Raw genomic sequence first — 24,762 nt, forward strand, 5'->3', positions numbered from 1 at the left:
GAACCAAAACACAACCAAATCAAATTTAAAATTTATACATTTCGAAATGAAACAATCCCCTTGAAATCTCAGTTTGTTGTTTTCATTCTTATATCCAAAAGTGATTTCCGGAAACCAAATTCAAAGAAACATAATACATTTCGGTGTGAATAATGCATCAGGCCTTGTCAGAAGCAGGTAAACAGCAGTTTAAAAAATAAATTTATCGCTCTCTTTACCCCAAAACACACACCAACAAAAAAAGCTAGATTTTGAAGGGAAAGAGTGATGAACTGTCAGCACTGGCTATCCATTCCGTGTCCCGAAAACCCCCCAATCCTCCCCGGCGGCCATCAGGGATCCGCACTAACCGCGCTGCTCGCTGTGCGACACGTTAAAGTTTTAATTTGGCCATTGACGTCAGAATCAGTGCCAGGACATTGCCAGGACATGGCGGGAGCCCTGCTTGCGGGGGTGGCCAGGGCGGCAGTCAGTATTATCTCCAGCCAAACAGCAGGGAAAGTTCCAAGGGAGGTGGAAATGGAGGCTGGACTGGCTAATTGTTGTGCGCGTCCAGTCTCCGAAAAAGGCAGTAGAAAATTATAATTTGCATTTATAATTTTATTGACAGTAAAATGTATTTAATTTTCGGGGGAAATGGTTGCTGGAAAAAGGGATGCTGCTTGGGCCGGGCAATATTTGTGGACCCATTCCATATCCTCCAGCAGCAGCATCATCATCATCAACTTCAGCGGCAGGAACAACAATAAAAGTAGCAACGCCAAACAGCAACACCAACGCTAGCTGTGTGGAAATACGGCATGAAAAATTAAAAAATCTGCAAAATATTTCGACAGCTTTTCACAGGCGACGCCAAAAATGGCAAACGACGGCGGAAATGGCTGAAGAGCGCTTAAAAGCTGACATTCCGGGGGATTTTCGGGGGTTTTTGTCGCTGTTTTTGCCAAAAAGCGGGGTGCAGGCGGTGAAGGTGCCTCTCTGGCAAGCGCTGGCAAGCGAAAATGAAAGGCTAGCGTAAAACTCGAAAATCCTCTTAATAATTCATAAAACTTTTGAAAACTACTTAACTCTTGGAACTACTAACTGAATCAAACTAAACTAAAGCGGCTACAAATGCAGCCTAGATGGGGGATGCTACGGCATCCTTTACCAATCCACAGTGCACTGAAATAAAAAGGTATATACAATGAGAAAAAGAGGAAGAAAAGCTTAGCGTGACTTAATTAACTTTAATTTAAATCAATACTATGATTGCTGTTGAGCTAAAGTCAAGTTTTGGTTAAGATACTTTTGCCTCTGATTATATTATTTTATTGATTTTCAATAAATCACTACACATATTTGTTTGCTTGGCGGAACCCTTTGCTGGTAACCCTTTTTCCCCGGTGCAGATGTCTCCACTTCAGCTTTTCAGCTCCGGCTCCGGCTCGGATTCAGGATTCAGGATTCAGGATTCAGATTCAGTTTCCAGTCCCAAGCATCAGCTTCAGCTGTTGAAAATGCGCGCCGCTGGCGACCAACAAAAACTTTTGCAACTTTGTCGCTCGAGCGAAACTGGGTCCAGGACATGGCTGACTTGGAAAAGGATGCGGTGCGATGCGAGGAGTGGAGTCGAGGCATCAGCATGGATCACCATCACCATCGCCATCACCATCACCATCACCATCAGCAGCAGCAGCAGTTCATCATATTTACAGCTTTCACTAATTTATTTTGCACAGCCCATGAAAAATGCAGTAACTGCGTCAGTGTCGTTGTCGTAGTCGTTGCGATGTCTTTCGTCCTTCGTCCTGTGTCCTTCGAAGGGGTTGCCTTTCTCAGCGGCCAAGCGATGTGCCACTGCTGCCCCGTCTGAGATTGCGTATTTATAAGCTAATTTCCAAGCGTCTTACAAATCCTTTCGGCAATCCTTTCGCGCCATCCTTCCTGCCAACAACTTGAAACTTGGCTAACTTTCGGAATGGTTTGTGAGGGAAGGAGGCCATTGAAAATTTGTGAATGTAACCCGTAGTCTAATTGTTAGTTTGGAAATGCCCAGGAAAACCTGGAAAAGTCAGCGGGGGGGTGGGCATTTCGCATGCAGAGCGTGGAGAGTTTGCAGGATATTCATAAGCCTTCTGCTCTGGAAAATGAATTTAGCCATTGTAGTGAAGGGCAAAAACTGAATCCAGAACGAAGCCAAAGGAATCCACTATTCTCCATCAGCTATCCCTGGAACAGGACCTGGGCCAGGGACATTTTCCGACTGCCGCTTCAGCAATTTGCTTACTCTCCCATCTCCTCCACTTTCAGTTTGCCATTTCGCGGATTTCATCAAAGCTCAAAGTTGATGTTTATTGCTTTCTGGCCACCGCCGCTTGCCTTTTCCGCAGCTTTTCCCATTTTCCCATTGCCATTTCCCCACCCAATCCCCAATCTCCTCCGCTGCCCGGTGTTTGGCCTTTTCCAATCCTAATTGGGTTAGTTGGTTTGCACTTTGCTGGCAAGTAATTAACACAAGTTGTCGATGCTTAAAGAAGCCAAAAAGAAGTGGAGGAATCATTGAAACTGGACAACGAGTAATTAAAGGGCCCCCGGGGTCATCTCTCTCGGATATCTGACGGATTGGCGAATGCTGTGTGATTATGATTGCAATTCCCTCACAAAGTTGCAAAAATTAAGCAAGCATACAATGTGCAGGGATATAAGTTATGATTCCTTTACTTTAATCAATAAAAATTTGATTGTTGTGTAATGGAATATCCTACAGTCTTGGAGAGCAGAATCCCAGAAATCTTTAAATATCGTTATACTTCAATCTTCGCTTCAACAATTGATACATTACAATTGATACTATATCTTAAAAAGAGTAATATTTACTAATTTGTCTCTGTTTTCACTATTTAAGCTTAATCACAGCTTAATATATATATTTCTTTAAAAGGTAAAAGTGTCATCTGCAAGCTCAAACCAATTTTGAAATAAAAAGTTAACACTTTTTTGTCTCTAACTTAGTTTTTGTAAATTATAATTACAATTATTATGCGTGTAATGAATTTTGAAATGACAAAAACAATTAGATGGGCGCAGATGTAGACAGATTTAAAACTAATTAATTAAGAATTTCTGACTAACAGTAAGCAGGGTTTTCCCCCTGCATTTACCAGCCTTTTCAAGTGGGAAAAGTATATTTCCACGAATCCCATTGTGTTCACGTTTTTAATTCAATTTCTCCTATTCAAAAGCAATGCGTGTCCTTTATATTCGCCATAAGAGAGATATCCGATTAAACATTTAATTAGCTGTTAAATGAACCCTTTGTGAAGCGGCATCATCATCATGCTGGGATTGGGTCATCATCATCATCATCATCACAATCATCAACATTCGGAATGGGCCCAGTTTTTCCTCTTATTTTTCCAAGCTACGTCGTTTTTCCTCACTTTTCATTTGCAATGCCAATCGACGAATGGATTTTCAAACGTTTGACACATAAAACCGTTTTGTGACTCATTAAAGCCGGCAAATGTCGCCCCATTGTGGGCGTTGTCAATGTGAGTTAATTACACAACGCACACTCATACAGCTGCAAATACAATGGCAGAAAGGACACCGAACCGAAAGGACATGGGGAACACAAAGGTGACGGTCGATTGGACGGAAAAAGGGTTCGGTTACCAAAGTGGAGGAGATTCCCACCTCGGCCTCCTTCAAGTTTCAAGCTTCCAGTTCCGGGATACCAGCTCCTCCTCCTCCTCCTCCGCCGCCATAGCCAAGTGGTGAATCGAGCACCCTGCGGACGTATTAGAGCGCCAGAGAGCGGGCATAAAAACAGAAATAAAAGTTAAATAAAAATGTTGGAGCAAAACTTTTCTCGCAATCGCCATTTGCCGTTCGTCCCTCGTCCTTCGTCCTTCGTCCGTCTGCAGCCGGAGCTGGCAGCATTTTGTTGGTAATTTGCAAATCGCCAAATGATCCAAGGAGAACCTAACTGCCAGCCGCCAAGGGAATCCTTGCGGAATCCTTCTGCCTCCGAATGTCCTTTTGCTGCTCTGTTCCTTTCATTCTGGATTTGCTACAGCCAGAGATGCGAAGGATTCCCATTGTTTCAAATTTGACAATGTGTTTTTCTGTCTAAAGGTATTGTAACACTATATTGTGGCCTTCATTGCTCTCATGGTCATAATTGTTATAGTTTAGTTAATTTATTTATTAGTTACTTTTATTTAGGAATTCATAAATTTAATTCATAAGTTTAGCTTTATAAAAGTAACCCCCAAAAACCTTAGCTTGTGGTACAAAAAGGAAATATAAAATGCACTTCCATCTTGTTGCATATTTTATTGTTGGCAATTTTGTGATGGTCAAATCTCTTCCCTTAAAATCCCCAAATTACCATCACTGGTGTCTGTCTCCGTTTCTGCCGGTGCCTGTCTCTCTGTTTCGTAGTATCCTTTATGTATCCTTTTTAATATGCAGGCGCTTAAAAACCGCTTAATATTCTTCCGCATTGCTTTGGCCGCATTCAGAGGCTGTGGTTTGCGGAGAGCCTTCAGCTCCAGACCGGGCTGGAGCTGGTTCTGGTCCTGGGGCTGGCGATGGAGATAGGGATACGGATGGGTTGGAGCTTCGGGTGCAACTAATTTAGGGTCGGGGAGGACTCTCAGCAGCAGCAGCAGCATCTGGCGGCATCCAAGTAAATGAATATATGAGTATATGCGAACGGAATAGCTGCAGTTCCTTTTAGCAAACGGCAAGTCAACATCCTTTTTGGTTATTCAAGGCATTGTTGTTCAGTAGATGCAGGAAGACCAGGAGCAGCAGCCAGGACCCACAATATTTGTTGGAGCAGGAGGTGCATTCTGTTTGCTTAACACACTTCGCTCAATGGACGCAGCAGGATGTGGCTGCTGTTCCTGCCCCAGCTCCTGTCCTTCTCCTGCTCCTGCTGTGGTAATAGATCGCCGGCCTCGTCCTTTCTTATCTGCCGGGACACAACATTCCTTGGTGCAGTTGCTCTTTCCTTTAGCCTTTAGCTCTTTCCACAGAGCTGACAATCCATCAGGGTTTTCTTTCATATTCTCAAGTTGGAAAATGGAAAACCCTAAACATATTTTAAGTTAAATTTATTAAGTAGCTTGAATCCGTCTTTTTGTTAAGCCTTAACCCTAAATTAAAATATTAATAATGGCGAATATATGCAAGTACTTCGCATAGACTTAATTAATTTTCGCTTTGTATCTCTTAACCGCTGGTAAATGGAATATTTTTAATTGCAAACTGCGGCATCGGCATCGTCGGCTGCACTGCTCCTTCCCGGGCTTTTGTTGTCGCCATTTGCCGCCTCATCTTGGCCATTCCTTCAGCCCATTTCCTGCTCCTGGCCGCTTCCGTATTGTTTGCATTGTAATTGTCTGTCGCTCCTGCTCCTGCTCCTGCTCCTGACTGCGGTCCTTTGGCTGCGTTCCTGGGTGAAAATATGACGCTCGCCACCATCGTCGTCATCGTACTTCGGCTCGTTTTGTGTGCACTCTTGCGGTTCTACACAAATATACTGATGGCTGGCAGAGAGCTCGGTATATATACATACATGGCCAGGACACACGCAGGACATACACGTCCCGGAGAACGCTTCCCGCCGCCAGTCGGCCCCGAAAATTGTGTGCTGAGGTCATGTCGCTGGCGTCGCCGTGTTGCAACAAAAGCAAACAGCAAACAGGAGCCACGCAGGACTCTCTGTGATGTCTGCTCCTCGCTCAGCGGCATCAACTCGCAATGGTTTTGCAGTTGTAAAGCTGCCAAGACCAGACCAGACCAGGCCAGGCAGGGCAGCGGCAACGCGCAGCTGCAGCAACAACTTGCAACATGCAACAACAACTCGAGTTATAGGTACAGCAGCTGCCCAAACGGAATTGCAGCAAAACCACCAGGACACCAGGACACCGGGACACTGGGACTCCAGGACGTTGACAACGATGGCAAACAATTGTAAGCTCTGACAGCCAACAACAGTGGTAACGGCAGGACATTGCGAAATGTTGATCTGCGGTTTAGGCCGAAATTGAGATACTCTCCCTCCTCCGGATGGGTAAATAATTATGGTCATTTTTTGCCATACTGCCGTAGGTATGCCGCATGCAGCAGAGTGCGGTTTTAACAGACTATCAATCAATTAAGGCCATCAAATTGACACAGGTCAAGGATATAGACTAATGGCAATGGCAAAATCATTTGTTTATTGGGTCGCATAATTAGTGATGAGGCTAAAACTAGATCTAATGCTGGATTATAAAGTTGCACGAACTCTAAAGTATATAATTTTTTATAAACATACATGTATGTAAATATTAAGCAAAGTTTAGTTGATATAACTAAATATGTTTAAAAAAGACATAAACTGTTTGTATGTGTCGTTCTTTATTCCTATTTATTAAACAAGAACACGGTAAAGTTGTTTATTTAACAGTGTTTTATATAAAATTATTATTAAAACAATGAAAAGTAAAAACCCCTATTTATGGAAAACTTCTTTATTATCCATTTCTCTTTTATAAAATATGCATGTAAAAAAACTTAATCATATCCAAGCAAAGTTTAAGCTTATTTCCGCTGAAAACTTAATTTTCCTTGTAACTCAACCTTCAGCAAATGCGCATAAAACTAAAAATACATTCCAATAAATGAGACCAGTGTTTATTGCCCAGAGAACATGGAACATTTTCCAATTAAATCAATGCAATTCTGCAGGACAAACTTCTCAGAAAGCGACTGAGGGAAAACATTGCTATAAATAAGCGTCGATGGCAGTAAGTTCAATCAATTCCGCTTCTCCTATTAACACAAAGCAAATGGTAAATGGTAAATGGTAAATGGTGAATCCAGAGAATTTCCAATGAATCCGACAGGGCCAACAGGGCGGCTACTCGTTATTGTTGACTCACTGGTTAAATAACTGTTTGCACGCACTGTTGCATTCGATTGGAAACTGAAACTCTGAAGCAGAAACAAAATGAAAATATAATGAAGGGCGGGCGGCGAGGGGAAGCCCAATTATGGATACATTTCAGTTGAAGGCTCCGAGCTGATTAGAGGAGTACCTGATCGGGAACGAGACGCCTGCCAGGAGACGGACAACAATAGTGCGTATTGGGGCCAAAGAGCCGGAGATCCAGAATGCCTGTGTTGTCTGTACCCCTTCATTATTATCTGTGCCCAGCCTCACAATAGGGAGTATGTATCTCCATCTGGCACTTCGAATTACGGCATCCTTCCGTCCCGCAGACGGGTTTCATTGATTTGCCTTCGGGCATTTCCCTCGATTTCCATAGCAGGTGGGAGAAAAGGCAGTTGGTCAATATTAAGAGGATTTGTTCGTTATTCAATATCAAGCATTTTCCTGTGAATTCCTTTTGATCACATTAAGTATGAACTTAACCAATTTTGGCACTCCGAAACTTGTTTAGCCTTGCATCCTTTTCATCCTGGAGATCATATTTAAAAAGGGGCATACTACACATATTTGCTTAAGATTTATATGAAAACAATATTATTTTCTTCATTCAAATATTCATTTTAATTGGAATGAAGGGATTACTAAAATGTTTCCTTCAGGTTGTGAGCATAAGTTATATTTCAGAATACTTTTTATACCCTTGCAGAGGGGTATTTTAGCTTTAGTCAGAAGCTTAAAACTACACGAAGGAGTCATTTCCGACCCTATAAATCATATATATTCTTGATCAGCATGAACAGCCGAGTCGATTAAGCTATCTCCGAGTAAAATTTAATTTTTTCAAAATTTTGAAAATTTTATAAGGGGTTACATCATTAAAATTGTCAAAAATTGAAAAATTTTGTAATTTCTTTAAATTTTAAATTAAGTATGCAGATTTATAAACCCAACAAAAACTAACACTGGAATGGTTTCCGAATGAAAATATATGAATTTTTTGCTTAGTTATGAGATTTTTAAACATTAATTTTTCGTCAAAATTATCATACAAGTATGTATAAAAATATCGATCTATAGCGAATATTTTAAGCTTTGTTTTGATCAATTTTCAATTTAAACCCTTGCAGACTGCAAGGGTATATAGAGTTACATATGTCGAACTTGGCTTTCTTTCTTGTTTATATTTGTTCTACCTTAAAAGACATCCTTTTTATTTATATCATTTTTCCAAGTGTCCTTAGCTTAGCTCATGATAGATTTACAATGCTCGGAGCGGCGAAGGCCATGGCAAACAATAACAATTGCATTTTCCTGGTCGCAGGAGCCCGGGCACATGTTTATGTCCTGCTCTGGGCGACCTTCCCACACCCCTCCTGTGCAAGGAGGCCGAAGGAGGCAGCCCCGTGGCTCCTTTCGGCTGAAGAGGCGAATGTCCTGTTTCTCGGTTTCGCACGTACACGCTGCGCACTTGCACTTGCACTCCGGCCCCCAAGATAATTGCATTGCATTTCCCTCCATCTCCGCCGTAAGTGTCAGTAGCTCTCCTCTCCCTCTCCTCTCCTGGCCTGGCCTGGCCGCTTTTCCTCTTGGAAGTTTTGTGTATTTATGAAAACCATTTCCGTGCGGCAATAAAACTCAACACGGTCAACGTCAGAGCAGCCACGACGGCATCTAATCTCGGCCTGGCGGCGGTACAAGTGCCATTAATTTCGCTTGTTTTTTCTTCTCAGTTGACACTTTTCCGATTATGTGCGGATTTGTTGCACGACCTCCAGTCCCCCCGCGCTCCCTGGGCTTTTCTTCAAGGAAAAGTTTGCAATTTACACTTTGGTTGCTGTCCTTGAAAGATTGGCGAGAGCTTTGCGCGGCGGAAAAACAAATAGGCCAGCAGGCAGCCGACGCGTCGCCCGCCCACCCGTCTGTCCGATGACAGGCGATAAGAGCAACCTGCTCCTGATTCGTTCACCGACGCTGCCCCTGGTTTTTCCGCTTTTCCGCTTTTCCGCCCTGCCAGTGCAAGTGCCGTGCCCCGCCCGCCGCTCCTGCCACTTCAGGATTTGCCTTTTTTGTTAATGTTTGCTCAATTTAAAAAGTTTTCCATCGCCATTTGCATTTGCACGCACATTCGCACGTGCTTATGCAACAGCCAAACAATGAGAGTGGGCTGGAGGAGGGAGGGTCTCCTGAGTGGGAGGATTGAGTGGGAGGTTGGTCTTGCGAGGGGGCGGTGACGGTGAAATGCGGGGAAAGTGCTCAGCCAGGCGGCAAAGAAACCATTTGCATACGTCCAGGGGCTGAGGTGAGAACAGGGGTTTTCCAAAAACTATGCATGTCTCAAGGGATCAGTGAATTACAAGTGAGTATTTACATTATTAAATACTTTTCTCAACTTTATTTAATACAAACATAATTTAATATATAACTGTAAGAAGTTTCCACGCTTTGCTTGTCAATGTACAAGCAATAGCTATCGCTACATTTTTTGTAGCTGAACTCTAACATTTATATATTTTCTTTTTTTTAATTCAATTATACAATATCACAGGTGGAAAATTGATATTTTGCAGATATTTTTGCTGCATTTGTAAACTGTCAATTTGGTTGACACATGGTTTTTCGATTAGGTAAACCGTCCCTCAGAGCAAGTAGATAAGCTCAGTTGCATTTACATAATCCATAATCCGTAAAAAAGAAGAGCTTGTCCCAAACAAACCCCTCTTTGGCAACGCCCCTGCCTACGCACCCCCATGGTCCATGGACGGCAAAAAAAAGTAGAGAAGCGGAGCTGGGGGAAAAAAAACCGGCAGAAAAGTTAGTTTAGTTTTTGTTTTTAATTTGGTAATGCAGCACGGGGCTTGGCCTCCAATTGTTAGTCCTGGACAAGGACTTTTTCCTGTTTTCCGACAATTACATTTGATGAAGTTTTACAAATGAGCGGGGCGTGGTCGAGGGCGGGCCCCGGTCATTTAGTTAACTTTTCCAACAAGCTAAAAATTGAAATTGAATTCCAATTGTCAAATGGAATTGTACATGGCCAACACAAAAGTTAGCAAAAAAGCCAAAGGAAGCGGCTGACAATTAAGCCAAGCCGAAAAAGCGTGGCTAACTAAAAATTGCAGTCATTATTCCCGGCAAGCAGCAGGAGAGATAATGGATTGTCTCCCAGAGATTAAAGTCGAAATGAGCAGGGAAAGCCAAGGCAAGGAATAATGAATCACATTGCTTAAAATTTATTATTATTATATATACACATATATGTAATAATTAATGCCTTGCCACAAAATTAATAATCCCCTTCCGAGGGATGTTTTCATTTCGGCATTAAAACCTTTTAAGCCATCGCTGCATTTAATGAAAGTGTTTTGCAATGATAAACATATAACATGTTATTTAATATTATTATAGGCTGAAAGAAGCGATTGAATCTTTTGGAGAAGGGATTTTTAATTAAAAGAACTTAACTCGGTGGGGTTTAATCATAATTTATTTATCATTCATTTAATAAAATTAAGTTAAAATTCAAATCCATTAAGTGCTTTTGTTAACTTGTTTTAAAAGGCTTAATTCCAAATACAAATACTCACTAAAAACCTCTGAAACTTTCCATTTGTAGCAATGTCATTACTCATACGCACTGTTGCATCTGCTGGCAGAAATCAATTTGCAGCTAAACTGCCTCTCAGATTATCTAGCTGTTAGCCCCGAAATCAAATTTCATTTACAGGTTTACAATTACGAGTCATTCCGGGCAGATTAGAACGATACGAGATACAAGTGGTTATGTGTATAATGTAATGTCTGCCAGTGGCATTTCCATTGAATTCGGAGAATACAAGAGAACTGAGCAATTGACAAGTGGAGAAGTAGAAAAGTGGAGATGATAGGGGAGAAGGGGAATCCCTATCTTTCTGGGGCATCAGTTAATTGATTTGCTTTACGACTTGCGGCTGCAGTCAGTCAGAGTCGGTCCTTTGGTCCTTTTGCAACATATTCTAGTTCTATGTGGGGTTTCTGGCCATAATATTTTTTTAATATTGTTGCGCGCTCTTTGGCCCGGCCTCGTTTTGGCAATTGGCCATCAAATTAGCTTTGCTTTTTTGCTCCACTGTGCCACATTTTTATGAATATCAACGAACCTGTGAGTGCCGATGCGATGCGATGCGGTTTGCAGCCAAAAGTGCCCCTCTGAGTGCCTTGCCCATATCTCGCCACATTTGCCCTCTGTGTGTCCCTACATGGAGAGAAATTAATTGTAAAAACATATTACAATACATAAAAATATAAATGTTAATATAGGTATTAATAAATGCTTTTTGAACTGTAACTTCTAAATTATACAATTATATTTTCATTCAAAAGCTTTTCTCTCTGTGTGTGCTCATGAAGAAGCAAAAATAAAACTGTTGACGATTGGTAAGGAAAATAGGAAAACTGGTGTGGAAACTGGGCTGTCAGGGGGAGGGAAAGGGGGGGTTGGGAAAAGCGTTTCCAGTCTGAGGCAAAGTCAGCAATTGCAACTGCCAACTGCCGCTGCCGCTGCACTGACACAGGAAATATTATCCGCATTGCCAGCGAGGAGCGATGAGCAGGAATCGAGGCTGCCAAGGCTTTGTGGATCGTCCTTTTTTTGTGCGGAGAGGAGGAGGGGATGACTCTGGGAGGTCCACAGGACAAAGCGCAAAAGCGGCCAAGTGAATTCTCAAATACAAATTCAAATGGCAAATTGACAAATGAACCTTTTGAGCTTTTTACGTTTTCATTGTCTGTCTGTATCTCCCTGCTCGGTATGCCTTTGAATGAGGACGTGGATGAGGACGAAGATGGGGCTTGCAGGATGGCAACAGGATGGGGACTGAGATGGCACTGAAGACTCCAGGAAAGCTCCCGGCAAATGTGGCTCAACTTTCGGATGAAGATTGTGTGAAATTAGGCATTTGCCGTTGAGCTAAATTACTTTTATGCTCGAGCACACAGAGAGCTCTCAGAACGATACTCTATTAATGCAAAAACAGATCTCTATTGAACTCATTCTGAGTTAAATTTTTAAATAAAATGACACGAAATTACCTTGAGTTAATGTTCAATACAAATCATTTTAAAACGCTCTTGATAAAATGTAAACAGCCTTGTTAACATTTGAAATATAAATATATTACAGTAAAAAAGTAACTTCTTTAAATAATTATAACCATATTTTAAAGAGGCCAGCAGAAAATCCTTAAATTATAAAAGACAGGCAACGAGAAAGCACAATTTAAACTCGTTTTAGTAAAACTTTGCTAGTTTTTAGATTATTAAAATAAGCCATTTCGACCACTGATCTTCCCAATTGCAGGACTTTAAGTTTAACAATACAAAATATATTACTTACCATAACAATACGAGGAATACGAAATTCAATTAGCTTTGAGGTGAAGTCCCCTTGCGTCCTTCAGCCGCTCCTGGACTGGATTTTTTCCAGTCCAGTCCCGCTGCTCCCCCAATGTTCATTCAAAAGAAGTACAAACAACGAAAAAACGAGAAGAAAAAAACGAAATGAGGAGGGGCCAAGCACAAAAGTAAAAAGCATTCGACAGGCTATTGATGCTGATTTTGTAAAGATGCCGATGTCGATGCCAATGAAAATGAGAATGGGAACGGGTAGGAAGCTGGGAATTCCCCAAGTTTTGAGCCCTGTACCCCTGCAGGTTTTGGTTGCCGCTTTGTTGTGCCATCGCCGTCCAGCCAGCCGTCCAGGACGACGTACAACAAATTGCAAAATGTTGTTGAATGGCGATTTTAAAGCCCCTGCCACTTGGCCCCACCCCAGCAGGCTCCTTCCCCTCCTCCCCCAACTCTATTCAAAGGCCAAAGCCGAGCTCGGTAAACAGAGATTACAAATGGGCCAAGTGTGGGCAGAATGGTGCACTGCGAGAAAATGAGAGTAAGCCTAATTGGGAGGTGACTGTGCAAAGTCCAGTTCCCTTTTGTGTGCTCTGGCACATTTAAATTGCCATACAATCCGTCTATTCCTATATCCTTTTTGCAACTTCCAAATACTGAATTAATATTAATTTTCTCAGTGTTTAACAGCTAGAACTACACAACTACAATGGGCATTGTTGGACCGCTCACGCTAATACCGGATTCTCTTTTACATTTTGCAGATTTAAGAATCTTGAAAAGAAGGATACCAGCAGCATCAGCAGCAGCAGTAGCAGCAACGACCAACTTTCCACTCGAAGCAAATTAAAAGAAAGGAAAAGAAAAGAAAGGACTCCGTGTCGAACTCACAGGACGATAGAGAGACAGGACGAGGGCAAAATCAATACTGGCGAAGTGTGGCCAAAGTGCTGAGTAATGTGGAGTAATGGAGACCTTTTTGCTGGCGGCGGCAACATGATGTGAAACATGGCAATCGAATCAGCCGAAGCCATTTAGGGTCATCAATTGCCAGGGTCGTGGAAACCGAAGGAGCGAAGCCATATGCACCGCAGCATGGAGCGTAGGAGGAGCCCAGGGAGCCAAGGGAGCCGAGGGAGCAGGAGCAGGACACCGATGGCTCTGCCAGGTGAGTTGTCATTGCCAATACCGAGCACCTGGGAGCGAACTAAATATAAATCGAGGGTCAATCTGCTCTCGTATTTCAACCAAAGAACTTTGCTGAAGACAAAATATAGATTTCTGTTTTGTACGCATAGATGTTGCCTTAGAAATTTATGATAATTAATATGGTTAGGACACAACAAACACCAATTTGAATTTTCTACACTGTGAAAGCATTGTTTAGTTGTGGATATTTAATACACCATAAAAATGAAAATACTCCTATTTTCAGTCAGAAGCATTAAATAAAGTGAAGGAGTCATTTCCGACCCTATAAACCATATATATTCTTGATCAGCACGAACAGCCGAGTCGATTAAGCTATCTCCGAGCAAAATTTAATTTTTTCAAAATTTTGAAATTTTTATAAGGGGTTACATCATTAAAATTGTCAAAAATTGGCAAAATTTTTAATTTTCTGAAATTTAAAATTAATTATGTAGATTTGTAAACCCAGCAAAAACTAACACTGGAATGGTTTCCGAATCAAAATTAATGATATTTTGACTTAGTTATGAGTTTTTTAATTTGTGATTTTGTCGATTTCCGTTGGATCCTATTATTCGATTGCAAGGACTTATAAACTTTGGCTTCCCGAACTTTGTTTGGCAATTTATATATCAATTAACCCATTCCCCAATTATCTCGTCTGATGTAATTAGTATATACTTGTTATCCTTGCAGTCTGCTGGCTACTCCTTTGCCTGGTGGCCTGGACCTGGGCGGACGACTGGTCGCTGAGCTGCGCCTCCAACTGCACCTGCAAGTGGACCAATGGCAAGAAGTCGGCCATCTGTAGCTCCCTGCAGCTGACCACCATTCCGAACACGCTGAGCACCGAGCTCCAGGTGCTGGTGCTCAATGACAACCACATTCCGTACCTCAACCGGGAGGAGTTCTCCACGCTGGGCCTGCTGAACCTGCAGAGGATCTACCTGAAGAAGTCGGAGGTGCACTACATACACAAGGAGTCGTTTCGCAACCTGAAGATCCTGGTGGAGATCGATTTGTCGGACAACAAGCTGGAGATGCTCGACAAGGACACATTCATGGGCAACGACAGACTGAGGATCCTGTACCTGAATGGGAATCCCCTGAAGCGCTTGGCCGCCTACCAGTTCCCCATTCTGCCCCACCTGCGGACCCTGGACATGCACGACTGCCTGATATCCTACATAGACCCCATGTCGCTGGCCAACCTCAACCTGCTGGAGTTCCTTAACCTGAAGAACAACCTGCTGGAGAGCCTGAGCGAGTACGTGTTCCAGCACATGGCCAACCTGAAGACCCTGTCGCTGGAGGAGAACCCCTGGCAGTGCAACTGCAAGCTGCGCAAGTTCCGGGGCTGGTACGTCAACAGCCGCCTCAGCTCGGTGAGCCTGGTGTGCAAGGGACCTCCGGCCCAGAAGGACCGCACCTGGGACAGCGTGGACGACGAGCTGTTCGGGTGTCCTCCCCGAGTGGAGATCTTCAACAACGAGGAGGTGCAGAACATAGACATTGGCAGCAACACCACCTTCAGCTGCCTGGTTTACGGGGATCCGCTGCCCGAAGTGGCCTGGGAGCTGAATGGCAAGATCCTGGACAACGACAACGTGCTGTTCGACACGGAGAGCATCGCCTCGGACAAGCTGTGGAGCAACCTGACCGTGTTCAACGTGACCAGCCTGGATGCGGGCACCTACGCCTGCACAGGCTCCAACAGCATCGGGAGCATGACCCAGAACATCAGCATCTACCTCAGCGAGATAGTGCAGCATGTGCTGGAGAAGACGCCGGAGACGTTCTGGTACTTTGGCCTCATCATGGGCATCTTCGGCACCGTCTTCCTCCTGATATCCATATCCTTCGTGGTCTGCTTGTGCAAGAGGACCACCCGCCAGCATCGTCATGCCAACAAGGCGGGCGTCAAGTCCAGCGTGAGCTTCAACGACCAGGAGAAGAAGCTCCTGGACTCGAGTGTCACCACCACCACGAACGATCGTGGCGACAGCTATGGCATCGACAACCAGCCCTCGTCCATGGGCATGAACAAGGCGGAGTCGGCAGGAATGGGCTTCAACCAGATCGAGATCCATGCGGTGGAGAGCCATCGTCATGGCAGCATGTTGGTGCAGCAGCAGCAGCATCCGCAGTCCCAGCAGCAGCACCAGCACCAGCTCCAGCAGCAGCAGCAGCAACAGCAGCAGCAGCAGCAGGTGTCGCGCCAGCAGCTCATGGCGACGGTGAAGGATCCCACCTGTGGCGGCATGATCAGCGTGCCCACCTCGATGGCCGGCCATGCTCATACGCATCCCGCCCAGATATCCGAGGAGTTTCCGCTGAACGTGGGCGTCTTCCCGCCGCCGCCCGAGTTCTGCTCCAACATTGTACCGAATCCCGCCTTCGGTGGCAACATCTTCATCCGAGTCTCGGTCACACAGGACATGCTGGATGGCGCCGATCTCAACATGTATCCGGATTTGCTGAATATCCCCAAGAGGCTGCAGGACGTGCAGGAGACTGGAGCGGGCACGATGGCCGTGCCGGAGGGTCAATTCGCCACGCTGCCCAGGCATGCGGCCAGGAGGGGAATCCTGAAAAAGGACTCCTCCCTGCAGCAGCAGTTGCAGATGCAGCAGCAGCAGCAGCAGCAGCACCAACACCAGCTCTATCCCCATGACGAGATCGTGACCTACAACCTGGAGACCAGCAGCTATGAGCCCCACCAGTCGGCGGTGTATCACGGCAATGCCATGGAGCTGCCACCGCCACCGCCGCCGCCCTCGGTCACGGCGGTGGTGCAGTGCCACCACCCGAATCCCAGCCAAAACGCCGCCCTCTCGGCGGCCAGCTGTGCCAGCTGCATCAACAATGGCGGCGTCCCGCCACTGCAGCCGCCGACGAACTCCTCTGGTGCCTGCCAGACGCCACCCATCGGAGAGGTGACGCCCCTGAGGCCCCTGGACAGCTCCGCTTATCCCAAGTACGACAACATGGGTCGCCGGATCACAGCCAGCGGAGGACTGGGCAGCTCCACGCTGTCTCTGCACGACGAGGAGCGGTACGAGAGCGAAACGCTATTCAATGAGGCGAAGGAGCAGCCCAGCGGCATCCCAGACCAGACGCAGGAGCTCCTCCAGCAGCAGCAGCAGCATCAGGAGTCGTCGCAGAGCCAGGATAAAGGCGGCGGTCCTGGCGAGTTTGTGTCGCTCTAGTATTACGGAACCCAGGTGTAAATAGGTCAATAGATTCGTGAACAGCCCTCAACCCAGCTCAGAAAAAGATCCCTCGAAATCCTTGGCAATCGTTTTGTTCATATCAGTTTGAGAAGCGAGAACCACGAATGCTCTAAACATTAAATAATTAATGAAGTCAACACTTAAATAGAGAAGCCAAACAACACACACAATCTATTGACTGCCACAGGACCCAAATAATTAATTTAAAAACTGAAGAGCAATTAAAGCAGAATCAAAAGGAACTAGGGGAGGGCCTATTGTGGTTTTCATTTCCATGGATTTTGTTTTAAAATTCAGTTCTTGCTTAAATTTCAGAAGAAGGAAAAGTATAGATCTCTCCGAGTTTCTTAATAATTAATTATACAATAAAATATATGAAAATGAAAACCTTTCAATAGCTTCCCATTAAAATTCAAATCAAAATCACTCTCAATCTTTGAGTGTCTTAAGTTAACAGCAAACATAATACTTATTTTCCATTCGGATCGCACTCTCAGACTAGACTCCTCAGCGCATATACTTCTTAATATATATTTAAATATATATCCGCATGTATGTGTACTCCATTAGAGACCCGTCACTGTCCCGAACCCTTATAGCTAGCATTCCATAGTTGTCCAACTTGAAGTCTGTAAATTTAACAAAGATGTACGAGTATTCTAGAAGGAAATAGCGACCAAGAATGATCTTCACAAGGTATATAGTTCGAGTATAGTTTATGGGGTCTCAGATACGGAGATCCATTCCGGGGTGCTAGACTATGTTGAGGAGCGTTTTAGAGATCAGACACTGAGTAGGATTAAAATCGGATTAGGACTTGGCCCCAAAATGTTAGCCAGATCTATTAAATGAATACATATATATATATACGCCCATATAGCCATCATCGATGTATGTATAAGGGATATACCTTAACTAGTTTTTAGACATTCCACAGCATCCCTAACATAGTTCCTTTTCTCTGTACATATGTAAATGTATTCCTAATCGCTTTAGGACTTTTAAATCAAAATAATTTTACACTCACTACCCAGATATACATATATATCAGAGATCAGTAAAAAGTCGTGCCAAATGTTTTTAAAATCTGGTTTTTAGCCTGTTAACCTATGTATGTATTTCGTCATGACCTGTTAGAGATCCCATGTTACCGTAGGATTACACCAAAGACAATTCGAGGAATAGTTTATTCCATACGAATTGTCTCCACACTTAGTACCTATATGATTTGTTTAGTCAATCTTAATAAATATATATAGACCCGTTCCTATCCTAGCAAAGCCGAATAAACATAGAACACACTTTGGTTCGCTGTCTCTCTCTCCATGGAAATCCTGCAAGTAGACCAAAACTAAAAACTAAATGAAAGTACGACATTTACATTTACGTAATATACATCTATAACATATAAATATATACATGTACTTGTGTGTAATCTAATTGAATGTAGAGGGAAAATACCAGAGATATATATACTACACTATATCGAGAGTACGAGAATGGGGAGAGATCGCATTAAATGAATTTTTGTGTCTGTAGAAAGTTTCAAATTCGAGCTTGATAAATGTATATGTAAGCGATAGAAGTCAATATAATAAGTACACTTGAATTCCATTAACATGACCACGCCCACAGAGCATACCTGCCATAACCGTACCCATACCCACACCCACACCCATACCCTTCCCCCGTGTGTGTGGAATAATTAAACACATGAATGCAATGAATTACTATAATAATTATGGGAAAGCATGCAAGCAAATATTTGCACAACTTCACATGAGATTTTTAACCCTCCACAGTCCCCCGCTTAACCCGTAGCATACCCCTTTTTATTTGTTGTTGTGTTTAATGTGAGGCGAGCCGAGTGCCGAGCGAAGGGATTTTTGTATTTTGGCATTATGAACTGAACCAGAGAGCAAATTTGCACACGGCCCACACACAAAACACAGCAAACACACAGAGCAGAAACAATTCTAGTTGAAAACTGCATTTTCCCTCTCGATTTTCCCCCACTTTCCCCCGCTGCGTACCTCATTTTTGACAGCGCAAATTAAAATGATTCAATCAAGAGCATATAACATAGTAAATAGTATTATTTGTCCGCTCTAATGGATGGGTAGATAACACATGTACATAGGCCATTTTAATTACATCATTCTACTCACGATATCGCAATCTATATATTTTATTCATTTTAAATCGTTTTAACTAATTAAAAAACCGAGGGGAAACCGCCAAACAGCGCCAAAGCAAAGGACAAGTGTAAACACACGCAAATATATAGAGAGAGAAAGCCCGACTAGAGAAAATTTAAACTATGCTTTTAACTACATTTTCCATTTGCCATTTTCCACTTCCCCCTCCACTAGCTGCCTCTCTCGTTTTCCACGCAACTGATGGAAACGTAACTATAATTTTAATTACTCTGCTTCAATGCAAATGGAAAGCACACACAGGATTCAGGGATACGGGATATGCGGCTGCAGATACAGATACTGGCGAAACATGGAGTGTATCTGGATTCGTGCACTGGGAGAAAAGTTGGTTATGAAATATATTAAATGCAACAGAAAATTATCTTTTATGTTCCCAAAAAAATGTACAATATAAACTACCATTAGAACCATCACTTTGTTCACTTTCTAAATACATTATTTAAATTATTGAAGGCGTTAATGCGTCCACAATGTGTCCACAAACTATTTCTTCTCTGTAAAATGTATAAAATTTTCCTCAAATTCCAAGCTTATAAGTTTCTCCCAGTGTACCTGCGTATCTGATTCTGTTCCTGCGTGTGGCATTCATAGAAAGGCCAACCGAAAAATGGGAAGCGTTGAACTCGAGTGGCAGAGGAAAAATTAACTTTTCATGAACGTTGAGCGAGCAGCGAAAATAAATGAAATACGAATGATGAATAGTAGTAACAAATTTTGTACCAAACCCCATTAAAAAGGAGGAAAAAAAGACAGGCATATTTTAACTTGAAATCCATTGAATGCTGAAATTAGCCAAATTTCTAGGAGCCATCATCGCACACCGAGAGAGATCCATCACTGCACACTCACTCACACTTGTATGCCCGTGTATACGCATTTATAAATACAAAACATCCTGACAGGACACAGGACACGAATACAGTTGTCGACAGGATAGGACGGGACGCCGGACGGAAAAGCAAACATGACAGAGCGGAAAATCGAAGGACAGGACAGGACAAACAAGCGAACATTTAACGAACAATATAACCGAGAATACATTGTAATAGCATTAATAGATTGTCAAGCTTTATTACACACTATATTAACATAGATGGAATAATAATAATGATTATTATTGCAATAATAATACGAGTAACAGACCGAACGAACACACACACAAAGAGAGATATGAATAAATTTAATAAAACCAATAAAATACAAAAAAAAAAAAAAAGAAAGAACTCATTTTGCCTTTGAATGCGGGCTGCGTATGTGGAATATCATCATTATATATCCACATTTGCCGTCATTATGGGAGAGGAAAGCAAGAACAAAAAACAGGGACAGACCGGAAAAAAGGAAAATCGATTTGATGACATTTCCATAATGGAAAACTTCGCTGCAGTCAAATCAATGTCTCTTCCTGCACACTTGATGGAAAGTTCTCGCCAAACATTGCAGCCAACTTCCTCAATATCCTCAGTGCCTCTTTGCCACTCACATTTCCCGTCCGCCCACATTTTCCCCCGCTTCCCCCGGTTTCCCCCCTTTCAGGCAATCTGCATAATTTGCCAGGGTCCCTGCCTCTGCCTCTGCCTCTGCCTCTGCCTCTGCCCGCCCTATCACTTGTTGATCGCCAAAACGCTTTTTGGCATATCAAATTTCCGACTTTTTGCCAGAGCCATTTTGAAATGTTTGCTGGCGATAACCGAACGAACATTCCGAGCATTTCCGCGCCTAATCTCCGCTTCCCAGTTGCCACCTTACACAAATGCTTCAATAATGACGGAGCAGGAAGTGCACTGTGAGAAAATTATGGCAAGTGAGTCCAAGAGATCAAGGATGTGTGGGTTTCCTTCAACATGCACTTAAGGTGAGAAGGATTTAGCAAAGTGATTGCAATTCAATTAGAAAGAAGTCTTAAAATATGGATTGTTTGGGTTTACCTTATAATTTATTCTACATTTAAGCTGCAGCTACAAGTGTGACATTAGTCTCCTTACCTTCAATGCAGTATCATAACACCACAAACATTTTTAGTTGTATTTTGTATAAAAACCTTATTAATGAATATTTCTCACAGTGCCTAGAAGCAGCACTCCCTGGCGGTAATCCCATTCTCATCTTAATGCACTCAGAGACCCCATTTAGTGAAAAGTCGCCCTTGCAACTGCGTCAGCAGCAACGTCAGCCCACGGCTTCGGCTGCTCCTTCAGAGTCTGAAGCAGCTGAAGCTGCAGCGGTGGCGGGCGCAGAGCCACATCCGTTTGGCGGCCTGGCCAAAAACCACCAAAGACCCAGAGAGTCAGAATCGGAATCAGAATGAGAATCAGACCGAGACCAAGGAGCAGCGCAGGCCTGGCTTAGAGCCCGTGGCATCGACTTTGGCCATAGCCACGGCCGCCGTATGCGCTATACGTTCGAGAACATTACGTATACGTATACGTATACGTGTGCGAGGGAGCACGGATACGTGGGCCATGTGCGGACCTCCAGGGATTCCGATTGCCACGCATCGAGCACGTACGGCGATGACGACAACCGCAAACTGCTGCGATTTTCTAGCAGCGACCTCGCTTTCGCCCCCAGCGCTCCCCGAATGCCCCCTCCCTGTCGCACACACTTTGTGGCTTTGCCTGGCCCGGCGACCGCCCACTCGTTTTATGCACAGTGAAAAAAAGTCTCTCTCTGTCTCTCTATTATAATATTAATTTGTATATTTCAAGTTACATTCAAAAATTCAACGACTATTTAAATGACATAAAGTCTTATACTTTTACAGCTCAAAAGTATGCTACAAAATATAAATCATTTTATTACGTTATTTCCTTCTTTTAAGCCCATAGAAATGAATGCATCATATTTATTTTATAAAAAACCAAACAAGAATATACACAAAACCAGAGTTTTTTTTCACTGCCCAACACTTATGACTTAGGAAATCCTTGAGAGATTTCCGTAACACCCCCGAGTATTACGCTTTTCTTACGGTGTACGTCGCCTTGCCTTGCGTTACGTTACGTATGCAACATTCATTTTTGACAAGCATAATTTGCGGCTGGCCCAGCAGCGCTGCTGCCATTGGGACTTTGGCTCGGCTCTTAGTCTTGTGTGTTCCAGGTTATTTACAGTTTTCATGGCCCTGCACTTTTCTAATGCAAAAATGATGCACTGCACCCACGCGGCCTTCCCTAACCTGCCACCCAGCCACCCTGCCACCCTGCCACCGTGCCACCGCCCACTCTATCCACGTGCAACACGCGGTGGGTGCGGTGTGACGTGTGTGGGCCCGACTGTCTATGGTCAGAATCGAGTAGAGGAGGACTTGCCAGGCAACGAGGATGCGGCGCAGTCAAAACATGCACTTAATGTAGCATCAGCAGGAGCCAGGAGCCTCAGCCAGGAGGGCCAGGACGAGCAAGGAGGAGCAAGGGGGAGCAAAGAGGGTACCTTTTCTGCTTTTGACCCCGGCTCCGCAGACGCCGCCGCCGCACCGCAGTGGCAATGAAAGTTGGAAACCAATATTTGTGCGGGCCGTGGGCGAGGCCCGAAGGAGCATGGCCAGGAGGGGCCTGGGCTTTTGCCCCTAAATGGATAATTGCGTTTGGCTCGCCTGAATCCGAAGGAAATCTGAGCAATTCTTTGGCTTAGATAGCTCTAGGTAAGCAATGAGTAAATGAAAACTAGACCAGAGGGATAGGAAAAGGCATTTATGTTTGAGGATTGATGAAAGGATTGGTAATTTAGGGAGTATTCTGTAATAATATCAAACCAAAGTGATTAATAGAGTGTTTCAAATTAGGTAAAATTAATTAAAAACTGTATCAAATTCAGAGATTATCAAATAGTTATGATTTAACATTAAATTGGTTTGCTTTAATTATATTACTTCCAGAAACAACAGATATAACTCTTTTGCGAATCTATTTTGCTATTGAATAGGAACCAATTTAATGCTTTGAAATGTTCCAGAAACTTATCAAAAATTATACTTAATAGTTTGATTAAAAATAGATTATATGTTCAAGTGCCAAAGTCCGCTCCTGTTGGCTTGGGCACAAAAATAAATCTGTTTGCCAAACAGTTATTGCTCTTGTTTCTGCGCCGCTTCCACAAACAGCTCCTTCTAATGCCCCGTCCTTCTCCGTCTCCCCTCAACCGAAATCCCCTCCAAAACTAATGCCAACTCTCTGGCTCCCTGCTCCTGCCTCCTGCTCCTTTTGCAATCCGATTCCCCACGCAGCTCGTCCCGGCAATATGTGCGCTCATTTTATGCCCTTGCATTTGGCAACGGCTCAATAATTGGTCAGTAGATTGGGAGTGGGTTTTCCGGCCATGGAAGAGAAGGGAGAAAAAAGGAAGAGGAGCAGAAGAGGAGCCAGGAGCCAGGAGCTGGGGGCCCTGAGCTGGTGACTCAGGTGCCCACAAAAGCTTTCTATAAATTCAAAGTCCAGGGCAGTGATTATGCAAGTCGGCTAAGCCAACGGCGGCCATGAGGATGCCTTGATTCCACTTGGTACTCCGTAACTTGGAGCTCCATAACTGCCGCCTGCGGCGAGAGATCTGCAAAAATGAAATTGAATATGGGTTATGAATGGAGACGCATCACCAGTTTCCCGGACTCGTTTCTATTTCCATCTTCCGTTCCGTTCCAGCAAAACAAACAATGTCCGGAGTGGAGTCGGAACCAGATTCAGACAGCCCATGGCCAGTCGGAGTGCTCGGCATTTTATGCCTGCCGCCGGTGATGGCCAAGCGATGGTATTATTTGTTCAAAACAAATAGCAGAAAATAGAGTACAAGGTACGGTAAAAAGAATATATATACATTGATAGTTCAGGTAAACTAGATAGTAGTTTTTAATAAATTAAAGAGAAGTTTTCACTACACAACTTGTTATTTGCTTAAATAGATATTGAAGTATATTTTGATACGCAACAATTATAGAAATCATTATTGGTTAAAACTTAAACCAACACTAAATTATAATATTCTAGTTAATAGTTACTATAAACATTACTTTAAATTTAAACCTTTTTTACTTGTTAATTTCCAACACCTTGAAATATACAATATTATTTAACCTACTCATCCTTCATCGAATGAATTCGATGAGGCAGTATTGAATCCTTTCTGCACTCTTATTGTTCCGCAAAGGCAAATCAATACTGCCGCTTAATGGTGCAATGCACCTTCGATGTCTGAACCAGGAGCAGGACCCTTTGATCCCATTGCCCTATCCGTATCCTGTTGCCCGTCCCCTAGTTGGCCCTACCTGGCCATTGATTAAAGTGGTTCCTTTGCAAATTTATGTTCGGAATATTAACCGAATTGCTCCCAGAGGAAAACTCCCCAACAGCCATAGCCACTCACACTCGAAAAAAAGGAAAACTTTTTCCACAATGTACTCGTGTACTGCACACACACACACCGCACACACACCGCACACACAACCTTGGCACACACAATCGTATGAAAAAGGCAAGGCAACTTTTTTAACAGTTTTTTGGATTTTGGAATACAAATTATGTAAGTAATCTCAATTTATTGATATATGGAGATGCATGTTTACACGTGGCCAGCAGCGGGCCAACATTGTCGCTATTTTGGATCCACCAAGGAGGGGGCGGAGGAGGTGGATATGTTATGTTGGGTGGGGGTTAAGTGGGGTTCCGGGGCGAATCGGTGCCCGCCCGAGTGTGACCCTTATGAATGGGCCAACTTTTGTCTTTCTTCGTCGCATTTTATACCCTCGCAGCATTATAATTTGCCATGAATATATGAAAACCGTTTGTAGAAGTTCAGCCATCGTCCTAGGAGTCCT

General features: G+C 43.5%; 1 protein-coding gene, 1 long non-coding RNA gene and 1 pseudogene across 3 annotated transcripts in view; 2 read left to right on the forward strand and 1 right to left on the reverse strand.

Annotated features, from left to right (window-relative positions):
- The window catches only part of kek6 (kekkon 6), a 53,470-nt gene extending 33,294 nt beyond the window's left edge, over positions 1 to 20,176 (forward strand). The window contains exons 3-4 of the mRNA XM_086840047.1: positions 13,078 to 13,481; positions 14,201 to 20,176. Coding sequence (XP_086696173.1) covers positions 13,397 to 13,481; positions 14,201 to 16,713 — 2,598 coding nt within the window. The 5' untranslated portion in view covers positions 13,078 to 13,396 and the 3' untranslated portion in view covers positions 16,714 to 20,176. The remainder of the gene's footprint in view (positions 1 to 13,077; positions 13,482 to 14,200) is intronic.
- LOC147642537 (uncharacterized) overlaps positions 1 to 24,762 on the reverse strand; it is a 216,145-nt gene that overhangs the window by 85,224 nt on the left and 106,159 nt on the right. The gene's annotated exons all lie outside the window — the stretch shown is intronic.
- LOC110186357 (uncharacterized) lies at positions 8,679 to 11,216 on the forward strand (annotated as a pseudogene). The gene has a single exon (XR_015273265.1). The product of XR_015273265.1 is annotated as an uncharacterized LOC110186357 (transcript).

The sequence above is a fragment of the Drosophila serrata genome, unplaced genomic scaffold (genome assembly GCF_035046125.1).
Source record: "Drosophila serrata isolate PLE 108 unplaced genomic scaffold, ASM3504612v1 contig_382, whole genome shotgun sequence".
Taxonomy (NCBI): Eukaryota; Metazoa; Arthropoda; class Insecta; order Diptera; family Drosophilidae; genus Drosophila; species Drosophila serrata.